Source organism: Protomyctophum parallelum (assembly GCF_964188405.1).
Source record: "Protomyctophum parallelum genome assembly, chromosome: 23".
NCBI classification, from domain to species: domain Eukaryota; kingdom Metazoa; phylum Chordata; class Actinopteri; order Myctophiformes; family Myctophidae; genus Protomyctophum; species Protomyctophum parallelum.
The window spans coordinates 26,889,429-26,911,683 of record NC_139715.1 but is presented as its reverse complement, the minus strand read 5'-3'; the positions used below and the strand labels follow the sequence as shown (position 1 = coordinate 26,911,683).

General features: G+C 44.1%; 1 protein-coding gene across 3 annotated transcripts in view; it reads left to right on the top strand.

The window, feature by feature from the left end:
- Nucleotides 1-22,255, top strand: part of xirp2a (xin actin binding repeat containing 2a) — an 81,353-nt gene that overhangs the window by 44,723 nt on the left and 14,375 nt on the right. For 2 of the 3 annotated variants that reach the window (XM_083758532.1, XM_083758531.1), the window contains exons 3-6: nucleotides 9,586-9,773; nucleotides 19,363-19,512; nucleotides 21,815-21,904; nucleotides 22,068-22,128. In XM_083758532.1, coding sequence (XP_083614658.1) covers nucleotides 9,586-9,773; nucleotides 19,363-19,512; nucleotides 21,815-21,904; nucleotides 22,068-22,128 — 489 coding nt within the window. The remainder of the gene's footprint in view (nucleotides 1-9,585; nucleotides 9,774-19,362; nucleotides 19,513-21,814; nucleotides 21,905-22,067; nucleotides 22,129-22,255) is intronic. The other variant, XM_083758533.1, reaches the window with a different exon arrangement.

Sequence of the window (22,255 nt, the reverse complement as noted above, 5' to 3'; positions counted from 1 at the left end):
TCAAGCAAGGAGTCCTTATCTGAGCCCAACGTTCTGACAGAGAGAGCGGTGCGATGAAAAGGCTTTAGTATGAAAAGATTAGTATGGTCCTTTGTCAACAGCATTAGCATTGCTACTGGCAGGCAGCCGTACCTCACAAGCAGTGTTGCTTTTCTCCACTAAAACTATGACGAAAAATGTTCATGGACTACATTTATTTCACTGACTCGAAATAAATGGAAACTAAATTAAATCTAAGCTATGGTGACTAAACTCTAAAACTATGACTAAATAGATTGACAATTTTGTCAACAAATAAAAAAAAACCTAGACTAAAATGTTAGGAAGGGACTAGTGGACAAGATATCCAGTATAAGTAAAAGACACAAGTCATTTTACACTTGCTTGCATGCTGAAAAGTGAGAAATTGAGCTTGTTTTGATCCAAAATGCAGCCTGGAAGAAGAATCCGAGATGTTACCATTCTAAAAAAGCTGCGTTCACATAGACAGCATACGCCAGTGAAATGTTTTTTTTTTTATCGCAGCGGAACCAGAGTGTTATATGAACGCGTACAGAACAGAGTTGTGTCAGAAATCAATAACATGTCCAAAGGTGATCTCGGTGGTAAATAAGTTCAGTGCTCCTGACGAGCAGGTTGGTGCCTCTCATGGTTTCTTCTGCCATTTGTTAAAGCACATTGTGAAAGCGCTTTGGATAAAGGCACCATTTATCATTGACTAGTATTTGATGTACTGTATATATCCCCAAACAAGCTATATCAGAATGTCAGACCTATACCGGTGGTGTCCCGGGTTCCATCCATCTATTTGTAAAATGTGCGTGTGCAACTATATGTGTACTGCATGACCACACGGCTATAATGCCTCAATGTTTATGTCACACGCTAACGCGCCGCTACCTCATTCTCCTGCTATGTTTTTAAACATGCGTCCATAAGACCACTAGCTGTGACTCAAGGCTAAGGGCATGTTGGGTACTTCACCTAAAAAAAGCCAAACCCCCCCACCCCCCTCCTGTTTTCTTTTCGTAAGATGGTGGGGGGAGGGGGGGGGGGGGTTTCTAAAATAAAAATCAGCTGTCACTGTACGCCTGGGCCTCAATAAGCTCAGTAAGCTGAGGAGAGCACACTAGCTGGAGCTGGTCTCCCCCACACCCACCCACCCCCTCGCTAGCTGTCTCTGTGACCAGGATTGGGCTTCCGTGCCCCGGGCAGAGCTCGGTGATCACTCACCCCCGACCCCCGATCCCCAAATCCTCCTGGAAGCCACAGTTTTCTCTCTTCCTTCACTGGGATTCTATTGGCATTGGCGGTACAGAACAGCAGAGAACCACACAGAAGAACCTTTAGGTGAGCCTCACATGCTATGCGCTGTTGATTTAGTTTGACTAACACTATGACAAAAAAAATTCTGTCGACTACCTTTTATCAGCGACGACAACTAAATGAAAACTAAGCTATGATGACTAAAACTAAGACTAAATATATTGACAATTCCGTCAACAAATAAAAAACTATACTAAAAATGTCAGTATTGTTTTTTATTCATCTCTTGTCCACCTGTCCCTTCCCTTCCTAACATTCAATGTTAGGAAGGGACTGGTGGACAAGAGATCCAGTATAAGTCATTTTACACTTGGTTGCGTGCTGAAAATAGCGCTTTCAGCAAGTGTAAAATCTGTCATTACGACGGCATCAAGGCCCGCCAAAATACATTTTAGTTGACTAAATCAACTGTAGATTTAGTTGACTAAAATATTATTATATTTAGTCGACTAAAACTAGACTAACACTAAAACATTCCAGGTGACTAAAATGTGAGTAAAACTAAATGAAGACTATTCAAGAGACTTGTATGACTAAAACTGTCAAAATCAACACGGCATGCTTGTTTGAAAGTAGCCTTGCGTAATAATAATGGCTGACGCACTCTGAATACCTCACTGACTGATTGAGACTGTACAGTAGGTGGCTTTTTTTGTTACAGATTCCTTTTTGCCAACTTTGTGTGACGTTACCAGTGTGGGCTGGTAACACGAAATATCATCTGAATAAATAGTTATTTAACCACTTTAACTCTATTTAACTGGGGTTCCCCATGGCTCTGTATCTGGCCTGCTCTTGTTTCCTCTCTAGACCGAATATCTTTTTTTACATTTCTTTTTCGTTCATACATTTTTTCATTACATTACATTACATGTAAGCAAGTAAACACACAAAACACACAAACATATACGACCCCCCCCCCCTCCCCCCTAGGCTAAAACAAAAAACGAAAATAAAATAAAAATAAAAAGTGGTGGGACAAAGCAGTGGACAATCATAGATCAAAAAAATAAAAATAAAATAGTCAAGACAGGGACATAGTCGAGCACAGTCGGACACAGTACGGATTACATTTCACTGAAATGAAAAGTCTTCAACAAACTCCACAAAGGCACTCCAAGCTAGGACAAAGTTTTTTTGGGCTCTGTCTACTTTATATCTGAGTTTTTCCAGAGGCAGGAATGATAGAACTTCTTTCAGCCAATGTTGAAAGGAAGGCGCCTTATCGGACTTCCAATTAAGGAGGATTAGTCTACGGGCTAATAGGGATGCAAATGCCAAAGCATTTGCTTGCGGAGATGTGAGTGTACAGTCTGGGGGAATTATGCCAAAAATGGCGGTGTGAAAAGAAGGGAGACCGAATATCTTTTGAATGAAAATAGCTGTGTTGTGAGCTTTGTAGATCTGCTATTTCCACAGGCTAGGATGTGGTTAGGAGTATTAATCAAAAGTTCCTGTATACGTATTGTCATTGAACTTTTTTGGTCGGGAACATCGTGCCTGTGAACGTAGTTCTTATACAAAATGACGTGTTGCGTGGGGTGGTTAAGTTCTCATAACACCTGGACTGTCACAAAAAGGCGCATCCCCCCCCCCCCCTCCCCGCATTTTAGAGCCGACCAGACTTGACCCGCTGATATCTTAGCCAGAGTATATTCTGAGAACATGACAGGCTGGAGACAAAGTGCTTAACCTAGCTAGGCACTTAGGGAGCACTCGAGGGCACCAGGAACATCCTCTTTTTTATTTATTTTTTATTTCACAGTTCAATTATTGTGCTGTTTTTCTTTCTTTCTGTCTTTCTTTTTTCCCTCTTCTTTTTTTTCATGCCCTTTAAATCACCCCAATGCGTATAGATGACATTTCAATTACTGCAGATCATTTTTTTTTTGGGGGGGGGGGGTGTTTCCTGGCTCCCATCATGCCTCAGCAGGGAAAAGCCCCGCGGGCCACCGCTTTGGCTAGTGGACAGAAAAACGTGGGCTTATTTCAGTCACCAGCGTGGGCAGAGAGGACATATACTGTACATGTCATGTCACACACCAACTCTCTCTCTCTCTCTCTTGCCCTCTTTCTCGCCCTCATTGTCACACTCTTGTACGTACTCTCTCTCTCTCTCTCACTCTCTCTCTCTTGCCTCTCCCTCAGGCTTATATGTTCTGTTCTCCTTTCTCAGACAAGCACCTTCTCCAATATTTTTCCGGCCGAGTCAGTCTGTCGAAAACAAAAGAGCGAGAGAGCTGAATATATTGGGTCTCTCTTTCGCCCACGCAGTGGGCGGTCCACCTTTTTGAGCACTTTTAAGTAAAGGAAAGCGGGTATACAGCAGGGGTGTCGATCGGTATACATGTGGCCCAATATAGCTCACTGAACCAACCGGCCTCACGGCCTGTCTGCCGGCATGTCTGTCTGCCTTCCCCATCGACTAACCCTCGCCAATATCCCTCCCCTCTCCTCTCTTCCCTTCCCTCTCTGCTCCTCCTCTCCTGTCACCGGTGCCAGCTGAAAGAAAGCATGGCAGTCGAAGAGATTAGCAGCTAATAAGAATCAGCAAAAATGAGGTCGGGGGAGGGGGGGGGGAGAGAGATATATCAGGTTTTGGCTCCGGAGAGGAGATGTAAGAACTTCTGTATCAAAAGGCAAGGAGTTGATATCAGCTATAAGTGTTTGCTCGAGGAGTAGGCGTAGAATTTAGGATTTGTCTCGTTTGTGTGTTGTTGTCGTCGTCGTCGTCCCCCCCTCCCTCCCCCCCCACAAAACAATCCCCCCCCCCCTCATCAATATCACAAAGGTGAATAGAGACTAAGCCCCTCATTTAGACTGGGGCGTTTTAGGCGATGAAGCCGTTTAAGAGCGTCATTAAGGTTGACGTTGCCAACATTGCTAATTAAACATTGGTTAGCGACAGTGCCAATAAAACGCAAGTTATCACGAGCGAGTAAATGTAGTGAGTCTGTGTACTTTTGAGATGTCCTTGACATCTTTTTTTATTACTCTCTTTCTCTCTCTCTCTCTCTCTCTCATTCACGTCCTCTCTCTATCTCTCTCTCTTACACACCAACTTTTGCTAACTCACATCCGCTCTCTCTCTCTCTCTCTCTGTCTCACTCTCTCCTCCCCCGGCTGTAACAGGGAAACATGACTCTGCAGACGGACAGGGCCGCTTTATAAAAAGACAAGGACATCTTCACGCTTCCATTCCTGCTCTCCCCGCTCATGCGTTACCTCAGCACTCTGCTATGCCAAAACTCTGCACCCATTGGAGCCGCATGCCTTCTGGGAAGGCCTGAGATATCTGAGATGCTGCTGTTGTCACCGCGACCGTTGTGGCTCTTTGGCCCCGAAACCCCTCGTTCGCCCGTCTGTCCCTCCCTCGCTCCGTCCCGGCGGCAGACAGACGTGCGTGACGTGATCTCTCCTCTCACTGCCCGGTGATAAACGAGAGGCATTATTATTCCCCCGCCCGGCCGGTGTTTTTCTGTTCGCGCCGGTGTCTGGTCTCGCCGTGACCTTCGGGGTGTAGGATGTCTGACCTGTATTTATGGGACGCAAAGCGGTTGGGAGTGTGTGTGGTGGGGGTGGGGGAGTAAAATGGTTTATTTTCGGTTGTTGCGGTTGTCGTTGGACGGTTTCCGGAGGCTCCGCCTCTGTCTCTCTCTCTCTGCGTGGTCATTGGTTGCGCTAACTAACATGCCTGGCGGTGGTTAACAGGGAGGCTAAAAGTGGAGGAGTGATGGGAACGTGGTTTTATCACATGGTTTATAGTCTTGCCGTATAGCCAGACGACTCTGCCACAATCTCCCAATGCTATATAGAGTCTGGAACGACACCTCCCCAAATCAGAGCTGCCCTTTCTGTTCACTCATCATACATTCATTAATTAAAAAAAGATATCTTTACCTTTTATTGTTTACTTCCTTTTCTGCTAAGCAGCAATTATGCTTAGGTGATTTCTATTTCTATACATTTGTGCGACTCATGATCGGAGCTTCCGTTGCTCCAGACTGTATATGACATTTAAACACTGACAACGCGAGACTCCATGGCTTTGTGGTCGAGCACGTCTGACTCATGTCCATGAGTATCCATGAGGCATAGAACCCCCCGGCCCGGCAGGAGAACCCATTACCGCGGCCCGGTTTGAGCGTGGCGGATCAAACCAGTGGGCACTCGACTCCACTCCACTTGACTTGACTGACTCATGCAAATGCTTAATCCATTCTGACCTGAGATCAGATTCATACGAGGTTTTCCACTGGACACACACTGGTCTGATGAACCCATTCTGACCTGAGATCAGATTCTAAAAATGTCAGTCGTTCTTTGATTTTTCAAAAATGGCAGACCTACAAGCTCGTATCGCGCCACTCGGTGGCGCGATATGACCTTGTAGATCTGCTATTTTTCAATAGGTAAAGCACAACATGATGCTGACACCAAAATGGGTTCCCGTTCAGAATGGCTTAATCCACGTTCTCCAGGAATAGGACGTATCCAGTGAGAGTAGCTCCGGTATATTCATAGGAAGCTCGCTATGCACACGGACGGTATAACACATGAGAGGTATGTAAGGGGTCTAGAGTACCAAGCACCCTATTCTTAACCTCGGTAGTATTCTGTGGAAGCAAATTGAGATGTTCTGTGTCTATAGAGGCAAGGCCCAACGCCTCTGCTGTAGATATCCCTCCACTCTCTTGTCATTCTTCTTTGCCATTCACATTTACGCGCGCCACTACTGCACACGACCGTGAAGACGACTCTAAACATGACCTACAGTAGTCATGATTGGCTGCCGCTTAATTAATTAAGCCAATGGGAGTCTGAACGGCATAAAAACCCATACTCTGAACACCGCAGTGCGGAGCAAGTGCCCACAGCAGCTAATGTTATGAGTTATGAGCTAACTGCAGCTAGAGGAAAGCCATAACAAAACACCAACAAAAGAACGTCAGAGTCGAACGAAAGCGGCCGCTACAAGAGCTTGTTGCACCTGGCAGTTATGACTGAGTAATTATCTTTTAATGAGTATAGCCTGGGGTCCACCTACTGTATGCTTTCTATGGCATAGGCAAGATCCGCCGGGAGAATCTAGACGCAGCTGCACGACATGAGACTAATTAATTAGAGCGACAGAGAGAGAGAGGAGAGTGTGTGTGTGTGTGTGTGTGTGTGTGTGTGTGTGTGTGTGTGTGTGTGTGTGTGTGTGTGTGTGTGTGTGTGTGTGTGTGTGTGTGTGTGTGTGTGTGTGTGTGTGTGTGTGTGTGTGTACGGGTGTGTGTGTGTGTGTGTGTACGGGTGTGCGTGTGTGCGTCAATTTAACAAAGGTGCAGACGAATCAGCAGAGAGTGATCAACGTTTGCGCTACTCTATGCCGAATTGATGTGGTCTCTTTCCCATTACTTTTTTTGTCCTCCCTGGAAATAAAAACGTCTGGGTTTCCGAGGCTATTTAGTGCAGCCACTGTACAGTACAGTACAGTACAGTACAGTACAGTACAGTACAGTACAGTACAGTACAGTACAGTACAGTACAGTACAGTACAGTACAGTACAGTACAGTACAGTACAGTACAGTACAGTACAGTACAGTACAGTACAGTACAGTACAGTACAGTACAGCACAGTACAGCACGAGTATACAGTACAGCACCACTCAGGTCAGACTGGTCTGATTTTCCATCATGTTTGAAAATGTAGCAATTTAATAACCATGAAAATTAGCTGATCTATACATCCTCACAACGCACGGCAGTGGCAGTGCCACGTGTTTTGAACTTGTAGATCGGCTATTTTCACAATCCACACACACACAATAATTAAGTGGCTAGGTAGGAAAACGCCTATAGTTCCTTTTTAGTTAGTATGCACAGCATTGTGCGTCTGTGTGTATGAGCACGCTACCCAGTCCCACCCACACACAGTGGAATACCACGGAATTGCAATTCTGTACATACACGCCTATAGAAAACCCAAAGATCTGTACATTTGACACTGAAATCCTCCTCATAGACTGTGACGGAGCTATAGGGGCCGTGTTTCTGTGAGATGGGCTTGGGGCACGGAGGAATGTGCTCAGCTGATTGGCCGAGCACAGAATGTGATGTATGATGATGTATAATGTATAATGCATAAGAGCTCCCCTCACTTCAAACGAGTGTGAAACGAGTGGGGGGGGGGGGTGGGGGGGGTCTGATTTCACATAAACATTTCAGCTGGTATTGAATTAGTGTGTTTAATAATCACACAACAACCTGTCTGGCAAGAAAAGCAAGAGAAACAACACCGACCACATCTGAGCGATTCTGAAACATGCAAAAGGTTTACGCCGTGAGAGCCAGGCATTTGTGTTGGACTGCATGCTTTCATCCCACAGCAGACAGTCCACAGAGAGATGTGTGTGTGTGTGTGTGTGTGTGTGTGTGTGTGTGTGTGTGTGTGTGTGTGTGTGTGTGTGTGTGTGTGTGTGTGTGTGTGTGTGTGTGTGTGTGTGTGTGTGCACGTGTGCGTGTGTGTGTTGTGTGTTGTGTGTGAGAGCTTCAGGGTGTACTATGGGTGAACAACGGACCCTGACGCAGCCTCCTCAGATGTTTAATGATGCTTTGTAGCATACAAGAGTCAAACGAAAAACAAATCAATGCTCTCCTCTAATTGGCTCTCCGCAGGGACGCCCCGCCAACCAACCGATGCGCGGAACCGCTTACGCATGGTTTATACTCGGCGGAGCGGGCGGGGCGGGCGGCGAGCAAACTGGAAGTCACTGATCAGCAAGCTCACGGCGCGCCGCGACACGCCCTGAGCTTCTAGATCGACTATTTCCGGTGCACCAGGCATCAGCCCGCAACTAAGTGTATAAAGCATTGTTTATAAATGTGTTGCTCTTCAGTTCCCTGACAACATTCGTTAGCACTAGCCCTCTGTCCACCCCCCTGCCAGGCTTCAGCGTAGAATAGATATTTCACGGTCTATACAACAATTCAGAGCCCTGTTATTGTCTTTGATCTTCAGTCCTTCTGCCCTTACGGTCGGGGTTTGGTCCTCGGGGTTAGTACAAGAAAACTTGCGCTATTGACAAAACTGAGATATTTCCTTTGATGCTGTTTTTCATCTTCATGCATGCGTGGTGTGAATCGGTTGAATGACATTCAGGAGTACATTTCGACCATGACTGACTGACAGGAATCAGGGAAATCCATCTTGTTTCTCAAATACGATCTTTAGGATTGACTGATTACAACTGTTTACAACTGATCAAAATCGGATGTGTGTATCCACGACAAAACCAATATTATTCCATTGTGGTCAGAAAAAAATAAGAAGAAGCGCTTTGTGGATTCTTAGAAAACTGTAAATAGGTGCTTTTTGGAGAGGGTTTTTATAGATTCAGGAGAAGAGTTCTTTAAAAGTTCTATATCTTTGTAGAAGATCACAGTGGAAGAAAAAAAAATGATGGTGGCAAACTTTAAAAGATGGTCCAAGGCAAAATCCTTTGTATTATTCGACGTGTGGATATAGGCAAATTGGAGCTGGCAGCTTCAACACCTAATACAGCCATGTCCCTGCAGCCCAAACAACTCTTCCTGCTTGATCCAGTCTCCCCCGGCCGCCGAATGATGGGCAGGACATTTGCATATTGTACATTACGTTGCACGGAACCATTAATTATAAAAAAGATGTCCCATAAGTCAAATTATGAAATGTCAAGGTCTGGTCCTGCCGTCTTCATTGACCCCCCCCCCCCCCCCCCCCCCCCGGGATGGGTGGATATCACACTAATGACATGCAAATGAGGCATACTGTCTGAGAATGTCTCGCAAAGTGGAACGGGGGGGTTCTTTTACTTTTACTTCATTTTTTTTTATCCTACGAATTTGCAGCACATTTTTTTACTCTGCGTTCAACTGTATACACATTCGCTTTCTGAGTGTTACATTGATGCAGGATTTGACAGTTCTGTAGATTGGGGTCGCTCGCAGCAGAGATACAAAAAAAAGATCGTAGTTTAATGGAAATCAAAGTTGGGGTCCTTGAAAATGAAAAGGTTTTTGTATCACTGTCCTAGGAGGTATATTCCTGTTTTGTGTGTTGACTGTGTGTGTGTGTGTGTGTGTGTGTGTGTGTGTGTGTGTGTGTGTGTGTGTGTGTGTGTGTGACTGTGTGTGAGTGTGAGTGTGTGTGTGTGTGTGTGTGTGTGTGTGTGTGTGTGTGTGTGTGTGTGTGTGTGTGTGTGTGTGTGTGTGTGTGTGTGTGTGTGTGTGTGTAGCTGCGGGCAGCGCGGGCGTCCCCAGCAGGTCAGTGCTTCCAGAGGAAGGCGTCCAGAACCAGAGGAACGGGGTCTCCGGGGCCGAGGAGCAGGGGTCCAACGGTGAACCGGTGTCGGTGAAAGAGCGTCTGGCACAGTACCAAGCAGCAGCCGCCGCAGCGTCTAAGAAAGACGCGCTCAGTTCATCGGTAAGCACTGTTGACTTTGTCGACTAAAACTATGACGAGAAATGTCCGTCGACGTACCTTCGCTGACGAAAAACTAAATTCAAACTAAGCCATGATGACTAAAACTGACTACGGTACAATGGTATAGGGAGAGACTAGTGGAGAAGGGATCATTTTACGTTTGTTTGCACTCAGGTTGCGCTCTGAAAATAGCGATCTACAAACACACTCTGCGACGTGTTGTGAGATTGTAGATCTGCTATTTTCAGCATGCAACCAAGTGCAAAATCAGCCATCGCAACGCCACCAATGACAATTGACAAAAAAACCAACTGTAGATTTGGTCGACTAAAATCATATATTTAGTCAGCTAAAACTAGATTAACATTTCAGGTGACTAAAATATATGACTAAAACTAAATGGATTTTTATTCCAAAGACTATAGACTAAAATCTAAATCAACACTGATCGGTGATGACGTCACCAGTTCATCGGTAAGACGACACTTCCACACGGATGCTGTAAACGAGACGCCACCCAGGATACTGTTGGCAGATAACAACACCACGAGTTGACACACACACACACATACGTGCACGGAAGAGCACACACACACACACACACACACACACACACACACACACACACACACACACACACACACACACACAATAAGTATGGTATTTAAGTAAATTGTATGTACTTTTACTTTACTTTTGTTTATACTGTACATTACATCTCAGAGGCAAATACTGAACTTTTTATTCCTCTACAATTATTTGACAGCTTTAGTTACTATTTATACCAAACATACATTAACGGATACATTATAGCGCAAATGCTTTTTATTTGTACACTTTTTACTTTATTTATTATTATTATTATTTCAAAATTGTGGTTTTGCGACTTTTACTTAATAACATGTTCTTCACTTCTTCCACCAATGGCACGCATACTGTACGTGTGCACGCATGCATGCACGCTCAAATAAAACACAATACTGTACAGCTGCACTAATACTGGAGATTCACATTATTTGCAAAGAACGGTACAATAATTGTAGTCCAGACAGTAAAGAATTGTACTCCGTGCCAAAGACGCATTACTTCACATTGTGTTGCTAAAACCCTGTCCATGTTCTTTCTTTTAACCTATTCTGACCGGGCACCCATTTTGGTGTTGGCATCATGTTATGCTTTAGCTATTGAAAAATAGCAGATCTACAAGCTCATATCGCGCCACCGAGTGGCGCGATACGAGCTTGTAGGTCTGCTATTATTGAAAAATCGAAGAGCGACTGACATTTCTAGAATCTGATCTCAGGTCAGAATGTGTTCATCAGACCAGTGTGTGTCCGGCGGAAACCTCGTATGAATCTGATCTCAGGTCAGAATGGGTTAAAATAACATAAAACAAAGAAATCCTCTGGACAATGAAAGCATATCAGCCAGTTTGAGAAGGCCGCCTGGCTGCACTGATGCACTTTGTGAAAGCCATAATTGAATGTACACGGGGCGTGCATTCAGTCATGGCTTTATGTCAGGCCTATGCGGGGGAAATAAAGAGCCCTGAACTGGAACATTTATTTTCTTCTGCAGCTTTTACTGCTAGATATGCCGTTCAATTTCACCGTAGGCCTATTTTGTATGAGGAGGACTCTCTCTGTCACACCCACCCACCCACTCACCCACATGCGTTGTAGCGAACACGTGTGCACGCTTACTTGCTTGCTTGCTTACTTACACACACACACACACACACACACACACACACACACACACACACACACACACACACACACACACACACACACACACACACACACAGATGTCCTTGCGTCTTTAGATGTGAACAGGGTGGTATAGGAGGCGTGCCTATATTTAATTCTCTAACCACTTGGACCCTGACATTGCTATTATTGGGGCAACTTTCGATCAATAAGCTATTTGATCTGCAAGCTTACATTCAATCTGCAAGGTCACAACGCGTGCCACTGCAACGCGCTGTGAGCAGCAGGCCCGGATTAACAATGGAACTGGAAGGTGCTGGAGCTAAAGCTCCAGGGCCCGCAGCATGCAGGGCCCTGTGCGAGACCATTTCAAATAGGTAGAGCTGTTGTTTCCGTCAAAACCGTATTCATAATACTGTACGTCACCGATTTGTAACGCAACACAGGAACCCCAGGTAGTGCTTTTGGTCATCCCAACAGTTTCTTTTTTTTTATCAAAGTTTTTTTATTAATGTTCACGTGAAAATATTATACAACATTTTTCGAACATTTCTTTCCCCTTTTTTCCCTCCCCTCCCCCCAGAGTTCCCGCTCTGAAAGAGCCACAACCCCGGTATCTTGCACCATATGAAATAAAAGGCACATACAAATATACATAGACATAATAGAAGACTAATAGAAGTATGCAAACAAATAATAATAATAATAAAAAATAATATGTATAAAAAATAATAATAATAATAATAATAATACAAATAAAAATAAATTACAGTAGTTTCAGTATAATAAGTTAAGGATTGTTGATGTCAGCCGCGTTCATCCTCTCAATGTGTCAAAAAAGGTTGCCAAATGGTGTAAAATTTTAAAGCACCGGCGTACCCTCTTGTGGAGTAGCGAATCTTCTCCAATGTCAGATGATGTAAAACATCATTAACCCAAGATTTAAAGGTTGGTGGTATTTTCTCCTTCCATTTAAATAGTATTTGCCGCCTAGCCAAAAGAGATGCAAAGGCTATCATATTCTTGTTTTGCCGGCTAAGATGTAGATCTTGGGAAATAACTCCAAACACTGCAACAGTGGCAGAGGGTTCTATGGGCACTTCTAATACATCTGAAAATGTTTTAAATATTGATTGCCAAAATGTATATAGCTTTGGACAAAACCAAAAAGCATGCGCAAGGGTATCCTGATCTTGATTGCAACGATCACATAAGGATCCATGGTAGGAACGAACTTTGTTTTACTTTGGACCAGTGGAGGCGATGTGTAACCTTAAACTGAATAATAGTATGCCTTAGACAGATCCCAACAGTCTCTTGACCACTTGGTGACTCAAAAATAGCTGATCCAGCGTCGGGGAGCAGCCTTATAACTCTATGGGAGCAGCGGCGATAGTGCTGGCGGTGCGCCGAATGCAAAAAGATTGTGTTACGCCGCGCGCAAATCACATGCATGGGGCCTTTTGATTTGGTGTGGGGTTGATTCGGGCACTGTGTGAGCTTGTAGATCGGCTATATCTTCGGCGAAGAGATTTGTTGTAGAGGGGGGGGGGAAAGCACGGACCAAGTACCGAGCAGACCCCGGTCAAGCTGATCTATAAGCTGTGAGCTTGTAGATCGCCAGAAGAAAGGTGGTCCAAGTACAGTGCCCAAGGTCCAGTTTACTCATTCTAGAGAGTTTAAGTGGGGAAGTATAAGTTTACAGAGGGTTTAAGTAGTGAAGTATTAGTTAGTTTACTACATTAAAACACATTTCCTGCCGGCATGTTTTCGGGCACCTAGGTTTAAGTGGAAGTATCAGTTTACTACAGTAAGTATTGATGTTTAAGTGGAAGTATCAGTTTACTACAGTAAGTATTGAGGGTTTAAGTGGAAGTATCAGTTTACTACAGTAAGTATTGAGGGTTTAAGTGGAAGTATCAGTTTACTACAGTAAGTACTGAGGGTTTAAGTGGAAGTATCAGTTTACTACAGTAAGTATTGAGGGTTTAAGTGGAAGTATCAGTTTACTACAGTAAGTATTGAGGGTTTAAGTGGAAGTATCAGTTTACTACAGTACGTACTGAGGGTTTAAGTGGAAGTATCAGTTTACTACAGTAAGTACTGAGGGTTTAAGTGGAAGTATCAGTTTACTACAGTAAGTATTGAGGGTTTAAGTGGAAGTATCAGTTTACTACAGTAAGTATTGAGGGTTTAAGTGGAAGTATCAGTTTACTACAGTAAGTATTGAGGGTTTAAGTGGAAGTATCAGTTTACTACAGTAAGTATTGAGGGTTTAAGTGGAAGTATCAGTTTACTACAGTAAGTATTGAGGGTTTAAGTGGAAGTATCAGTTTACTACAGTAAGTACTGAGGGTTTAAGTGGAAGTATCAGTTTACTACAGTAAGTACTGAGGGTTTAAGTGGAAGTATCAGTTTACTACAGTAAGTATTGAGGGTTTAGATTCGACCCCTGATACGGTTAACGCTGATCCAGGGTAAGCAGCAGCATGCGCACTCACTGCAACAACAACCCCTGAACTGCAAACAATAACATTTAGCGATGCCTCAATTTTCATAGCTGTGCCATTTGTTATTCCGGAGGTTGCCGTCATATTTTACTGCGTAAAAAAAAGCATCTTTGGACGCTGAGTGAGTGAGTGAGTGAGTTATCCATCCCGGCAGGCCTCAACGTCCTGTCCTTGAAGCTAATGTACCTCGCCAGTGCCGCGATGTGTGATGGACTGATTTAGCGACGCCCCCGTAGCTTCTCCGTCGCCCCGCGAGTCATTCATCAGACGGCGCTCTGGCGCTCTCTCACGCAGAGGTGACACACCTCTATACCGTCAGTGGTGGGAAAAAAAGTACTTTTTTTTACCAAGTACAAGCAAAAATACAGCAATTTAGGAATACTCCGTTACGTCCGTAAACGTCTGGAAGTCAAAATGTAATTGAGTAAAAGTACAAGAGTATTCGCATCAAAATGTACTTAAGGTACCAAAAGTAAAAGTACTCATTATGCTGAATGTTCCCTTTCAAGTTTTCAAATGTAATACACATATTTTGAAAATTGCAGATCTACAAGCTCACAATGCGTCGCATCGCGACACATTGTGAGCTTGTATATTGGCTATCTTCAAATGCCCCGAAAACTTATATAGGGATGAAGTATGTTTTGTAATTGTAATCAAAATCTACAGTAACAATTAACTAAAGTACAATATTTGCCTTTGAGATGTAGTTGGAAAATGTTGGAAATTGGAAATACTAAAGTGAAGTTTAAATACTTATATACAAATTGTACCGTATTTAAGTAAATGCACTTAGTTACTTTACACTACTGTCTGCCGGGAGGCTCCTCTGCGAGCGCTGCCGCTGAGGCAAATTAAGCGCCTCACGCGTCAAATCGAGTCAGGTCCACTTTAGCAACTTCAAGATCTTCAGCTTCAGGATGACAATGTGAGACTGAGGTGTGTGTACATGTGACGGTGTGGACGGTCCTGTTCATCACAATGTGAGACTGAAAGGTGTGTGTACATGTGACGGTGTGGACGGTCCTGTTCATCACAATGTGAGACTGAAAGGTGTGTGTACATGTGACGGTGTGGACGGTCCTGTTCATTACAATGTGAGACTGAAAGGTGTGTCTACATGTGACGGTGTGGACGGTCCTGTTCATCACAATGTGAGACTGAAAGGTGTGTGTACATGTGTCGGTGTGGACGGTCCTGTTCATCACAATGTGAGACTGAAAGGTGTGTGTACATGTGACGGTGTGGACGGTCCTCCTGTTCATCACAATGTGAGACTGAAAGGTGTGTGTACATGTGACGGTGTGGACGGTCCTGTTCATTACAATGTGAGACTGAAAGGTGTGTCTACATGTGACGGTGTGGACGGTCCTGTTCATCACAATGTGAGACTGAAAGGTGTGTGTACATGTGTCGGTGTGGACGGTCCTGTTCATCTCAATGTGAGACTGAAAGGTGTGTGTACATGTGACGGTGTGGACGGTCCTGTTCATCACAATGTGAGACTGAAAGGTGTGTGTACATGTGACGGTGTGGACGGTCCTGTTCATCACAATGTGAGACTGAAAGGTGTGTGTACATGTGACGGTGTGGACGGTCCTCCTGTTCATCACAATGTGAGACTGAAAGGTGTGTGTACATGTGTCGGTGTGGACGGTCCTCCTGTTCATCACAATGTGAGACTGAAAGGTGTGTGTACATGTGACGGTGTGGACGGTCCTGTTCATCACAATGTGAGACTGAAAGGTGTGTGTACATGTGACGGTGTGGACGGTCCTGTTCATCACAATGTGAGACTGAGATGTGTGTGTACATGTGACGGTGTGGACGGTCCTGTTCATCACAATGTGAGACTGAGATGTGTGTACGTGATGTGACCGTGAGGACGGTCCTATTTATTTAGGACCACCTTTGGCTCACCTTTCTATAAATATAATGGTACGGTGAGGTCACTTCTATATTTCTAAACAAGAGCTACAAGCTGGCTTTGCAGTGAAGCATTAGAACAGGAGAAAACAATACACATTCAAAATGCCACAGACTACACAAACATTTTATAAATTAAAACAATGTGCTATAAGATCATCAAATGAGGGGGGGGGGGGGGGTGCACGGTGGCACAGTCAGCAGTGCTGTCGCCTCACAGCTAGAAGGTCCTGGGTTCGATTCCCACTGGGGATGCCGCGGGCACAGCCTGGGGGGTGTGCTCTCTCCCCCACGCCATAGAAGGAAGCATGAGTTCAGTCCGCCCCCCCCCCACCAGGTTGGCAGAGGCAGTGTAGTTCCCAAGATCACATTAGATAATTGACACTGGGTGAAAAAAAGTGAGTGCAAAATTGTGGGGTAAAAAATGTAAGTAAAGTAAAAAAAGAAGGCGGTTCCATAGAGTGATATAATTGACTAGAATACAAATGAAAGAATATATCTGTGTTTCTTGGATGCGCACCAAGCTATCCTGAGTGCCAATTAACACTTGTGACAGTTATATGCCTGTGGTTAGAACACCTGTGGGCGGTTGGATATTTAACTACATAAAGCCTATAGAGTCATTATTTTATTTAATGAGTACATTGTGCAAAATGGGCGGGCGAACATTCAGTGAACATTGTACACCTGGCAAGCTTACAATGCATCCCACGCTACTTAACACTCTGCATTTTGCCTCCTTCTTGGGGTATTATTAGATGCTGGCTTTAACCTCCTTGACCTCAAATCATGTCCCCGGGAGTCTTTCTCATTAGGCATTAGTTGTGTGTGTGTGTGTGTGTGTGTGTGTGTGTGTGTGTGTGTGTGTGTCTGTGTGTGTGTGTGTCGTGCGTGCGGCCTGGTTGTCACTCTGTGTTGCTTCACCACACTAATTGACAGATGATGTGTTTGCATGACGGATGTTGTTTCGATCTCGCTGGCGTGTCACATGCTTGAGTCTGCTGTATACCTCGACATGATCAATGACTCGCTGCTAAGCTTTACTGGCTTACGTGTTTACAGGAATGCTATAGGAAGCCTATATGTGTGAAAACGGAGCCAAGGACACACTGGCACATGCAGATGTTTATATAATCTCACGTAGCCAGACAACTATTCCAACACTCTCCGAATGCTATATAGAGGAACTACACCTCCCGAAAATCATTTCCGTTCACGAAAATACATTTTAAAATATCTTTATCGAAGAGGAGAAGGGAAAAGCTGAAAGGAAAAGGACAAGGCGAGGTTTAGACACTGTCATACAACCATGTATCAAATTGGGCATTGATTCATAAAAGAGAAAGAATAGAAGAAAGATGATATATGGAAATTCGATATGGCGCATACCAGTTACACACCTACAGCAAGCATCTGTGAATTAACTTCACCGTCTGTGTTTGAAGTGGAAAACTGAGGGGATGTAATTGTGCTTCTGCAGAAAGACAGAAAGAGCTTGACTTACTGGAGACTACAGTACTTTGTTAGATGATAAACAGAAAGGAGCTTATTATTAGCTCTCGTTCAGATGTAGTTGTCATACACCCATTCTGACCTAAGATCAGATTCATATGAGGTTTCCACTGGACACACACTGGTCTGATTAACCCATTCTGACCTGAGATCAGATTATAAAAATGTCAGTCGTTCTTCGATTATTCAAAAATAGCAGACCTACAAGCTCGTATCGCGCCACTCGGTGGCGCGATATGAGCTTGTAGATCTGCTATTTTTCAATAGCTAAAGCATAACATGATGCCGACACCAAAATGGGTGCCCGGTCAGAATGGGTTAAATAGGCCTTTTTTTTTTATAGCTACAGTAAAGTATTAGGAATGAAACTTTCACTAATTGTGTGTTCATCTGTTTTGTGTTTCGGGCAATTTGCACTGCACATCGGGTTTTGCGAAAATGTAATGACCTCAAGATTGGAGCTGCCCAATTTCTATTGCATAAATGCTACCAATTGTTGTTGCGTTGTTGTTGCTTTAAAGATGGAGTGCCGTGTTTTTATTGATATGATATTGTGATGTCACTATATCACTGTCATTTCAATTGGGCCTTTTGACCTGGGCCTCGATTGGGCCTTTTGAGATACCAAAGATACACAGGGCAGACATATTTCAATATTCTAACCACACAGGTCTATTAGAGTAATGTTAACTCCATAGACACATACAAAATTAATTTACAAGAGGTCTATATGTGTAGAGAATATAGAAGAATTGTTATTTTAATCAAAGTCTGCCTGTTATCTCTCCTATGGTACCACATCAATACAACATGGAATTGTGGACCAAATACTCCAACGACCAACAAAATATTATACCAATATTATACTATTCTACTAAATGTGATCAAAAGGTGGTCCGTGACTCAAATGCCAAATATATAATGAGCCTTGATAAGAAAACGGTTGAAAACCACAGTTATAGTGGGCTGGAGTGGATACTAGATAGTTTTCTTCTGCACAAATGTACTTGTTCTTGTCTGCTTGCATAGAGACCTAATTATGCACATGGACCCAGGAGTAAAGCCTGTAGGTTATGAGCTAAAAGTAATCTTGCCCAATGCTTTTTACTCCCTCTAGAGGATCAGATTGGAACTACCCCCCACCCACCCGGTATCTCGTGAACAAGTTCAGTATAAGTTGGGCTTTCAATGCCAGCTGGCAGCAATGTTCGGGGGACATGCATATACTGTATGTACACAACAGTACATAACATAATTTTGCTCTTGACCAAATGGCCATAAAGACAAGTGAACGTTTTCCACATGCTAAAAGACACCATTAGGATGGGAGAGATCAGTTCACTTTGTATTACATCCAATTACCTCCGTCTGCTCTATACGACCACAGCCCAGTGGTTCTCATCTCCACTCCTCAGGGAGCCACTGGGCCGCTGCTGCTTTTCATTCTAGACACTTAACCCATTTAGGCCTGACGTCGAAATTTATTAAAAAAAAAAAAATTAATGTATTTTTTTCAGTGGTACTCAATATTTCATGTCAAGGACCCCCAAAAATATATGAAATTGGCAGCTGACGCCCATCTGAAAATGTGTTGTTTCAGGGACCACCTCCCAGAAGCAAAGATTTGAGTTAAAACGTATATATTCAAAGCTTTGCACCACATGTTCATGATTTTTCAAAAATAGCAGATCTACAAGCTCATAGCGCGCCACTCGGTGGCGCGCTATGAGCTTGTAGATCTGCTATTTTTCAATAGCTAAATCATAACATAATGTTTAAAACAGCAAAAGGGGTTCCCGTACAAAATGGGTTAATAAGGTACCAATTTAGACCTGGGGAAAGTTCCCCAGGGTACCGCGTGGCGCCCATTAATAACTGTATATACATTAATGATGAAATCTTATGTACTCTTCCTTTTTTTGTTTTCTATAGGCAATGGATGAGTCTGAGGCGTGTTCGCTGCCAGGAGGCCTGGCCAGTGTCAAGAAGCAGTTTGAAAGCCAGGAGTTCTCCTCCTCTTCCATGTCCACGTCGTCCACGTCCCAGAGCACCGTCACCCACGTCCAGCAGAGATCTATGCAGGTACAGTACAGTGGCAGTGTCTCTGTCTGAACCCATCTTACTGTTTAGTAGCCATAAATGTCAAGACGTCTAATTGCCTATTCTTGGGATTCGTCTCTCCCTTGGGATTTTTTTTTTTCATCCATAATTTTGAAACTTCCTCTAATCTGGTGTACAGGTGATGACATGCACATTACATGCATAATATAATTACAAATTCTTTCTTTCTTTATAATGGGAGAATTGGCACTCAGAGCCTAAACTGGTGACCACCAGGTGGCGCTGAAAGAGTTAACCACATGGCCCACAGGTCATCAACATGTCCACACGCGGACACACATGTGTCTGTGGCAAAGACCTTTATGGTCCAGCTTGTCCGTGGCAAATGTTTGATTTTCTTTTTTTTAAACACACCATTATAAATGATACACAACCCCCCTACCTCCCTGATATGAGCTATACTACGTCTCACATTCTTTTACATTATGTAAAAGTATCAATACTGCAATATAAATATACTCGGAGACAAGACGGTTTTAGTGTTCGTCCCAGCTGTGTGATATGTCCTGTTGCGTGTCGACCCAAGTCGTCCCAAGTGATTCAACTGGTTCAATTCAATGGGCCGAATCACACCAAAGGGTCATCATGCAACTCCTCGCAACTGTTTGGAGTTGCATGGCGACCCTTTGGTGTGATTTGGGCTTTACAAGTAAAAGACCAAAATGTACTTTAGTCAAAGTACTGGCATCAAACATGTACCAAAAGTAAAAGTAAGTACTCATTATGCAGAATGTCCCGTTTCAAGTTTTTATTTTCAAATGGCCAAAATGTATAAAGGGCTTGAAGCGGTTAATGTTAATAATAATCCAAATATACAAAGTAACTACAGCTGTCAAATAATTGTAGTGGAGTAAAAGTACAATATTTGCCTCTGAGATGTAGTGGCGTAGAAGTAAAAAAAAAAAAAAACTATTGGAAATTGGAATTACTCAAGTAAAGTACAAATAACTAAAAATTAAATTGTACTTAAGTACTGTACTTAAGTAAATGCACTTAGGTACTTCACAGCGCTGGTCACGGATGGCTGATGGGTGGGCTAAAGGCAGCGCTGTGGTCTCTCGCCAGACCTGGGCGAGGGACGAGCTCACGGCCGCCATGCCACTCACCCCACCTGCTCGCTCAGGCGAGAGGCAGAATGGGCTCATTGAGCATAGGCATGCGAGGGTCTTTTCTGAATGCATTTGCAACGGGGGTTTGGGATAAAGGATAAAGGAATGTCTTGTCTTTTTCTCCTTTTCTTTTTTTTTTGGTTTTATAGTGTGCCACTTCTTTTTTTATTTTTACTTATATTTTTTATCCCACGATTTTGTAACCCATTTTTCACCCCTGTGTCAATCATCTAATGTGATCCTGGGCTCTACACACCCTCCGCCAACCTGGGGAGAGCAACGGACTTGAACTCATGCTTCCTTCATGCCTGAGTGTCCAAGTTGCTCCTTTACACCTGACAGGGGGGAGTTTCCCTGGTTGGACGTAGCGCGTTGGAAGGAACACGTTATTCCAACCAGTTCCTTTCCCCTCCATCAGGCGCCCCGGCTGGCCAGAGGGAGGCAGTTTAGTGACCAGTTCCTTTCCCCTCCATCAGGCGCCCCGGCTGGCCAGAGGGAGGCAGTTTAGTGACCAGTTCCTTTCCCCTCCATCAGGCGCCCCGGCTGGCCAGGGGGAGGCAGTTTAGAGACCAGTTCCTTTCCCCTCCATCAGGCGCCCCGGCTGGCCAGGGGGAGGCAGTTTAGAGACCAGTTCCTTTCCCCTCCATCAGGCGCCCCGGCTGGCCAGGGGGAGGCAGTTTTAGTGTGCCACTTCTCAATGCGCGGACACTTCCAACCTGCACACTCAGCTCAACAACGCAACGTTTATTTCTCTCCATCACTTCTCATAATCTACTGCTATTTCTTTCCAATAGTGCTCTGTCGTCACCTCAGTGGAACTACAGCTACACTTCTCTCTTGTCTGTCTCTGTCTCTCTCTCTTTCTCAGAGGAAGAAGAAGAAGCTCAAGAACAGAGACAATCACACTGGAAAAACATGGATCTGTCACAGATGTATTATTTGGACTACACTTAAAAACAATAACACACTCTTTCTCCAGATGAAGGCAGCTTCATGGTGGAGAAGGTGTGTGTGTGTACGTGCGCGTATGTGCACATGCGGGTGTGTGACTGTGTGTGTGTGTGTGTGCGTGCGTGCAGCCGTGCACATGCATATGTGTGTGTGTGTGTGTGACACGCAGGGATGATTTCTAAGCAGTGCTTTATATGTGACAGGAAGTGTCCAGCAGCTCCTCAGAGGTCACGGTGAGAAGCAGCGAGGTCATCCCTCCCTCCGCCAACACCCTCCTTCATGATCAAACAGAGGTACAGACACCCATGGCCGCCGCCGCGTCCCGCCGTCCGTCTGCGTCCCTCCGACCGTGCCATTTGAGTTTTACTGATTGAAATCAAATGGGGGAGCTCCATGCAGTACCGCTGGCATAAAGAAACGCTAATTTAATTTAATTCTCCTTTCATCTTTTCAAAGGTGTCTCATCATCAGCAAAAGGAGGTGGCCACCAGTTATGGAAACCATTACAATGAAACAGGTGGGGCGCAATGTTCAATTCTCTACCTTTTTATCACACTTTTTTTTTTCCATTACACAGCTGCTGTAAATTGATTGTGTCCAATATACAGTAAGCATTAAGAGTCCCAGTCTTGGAAAAAAGTACT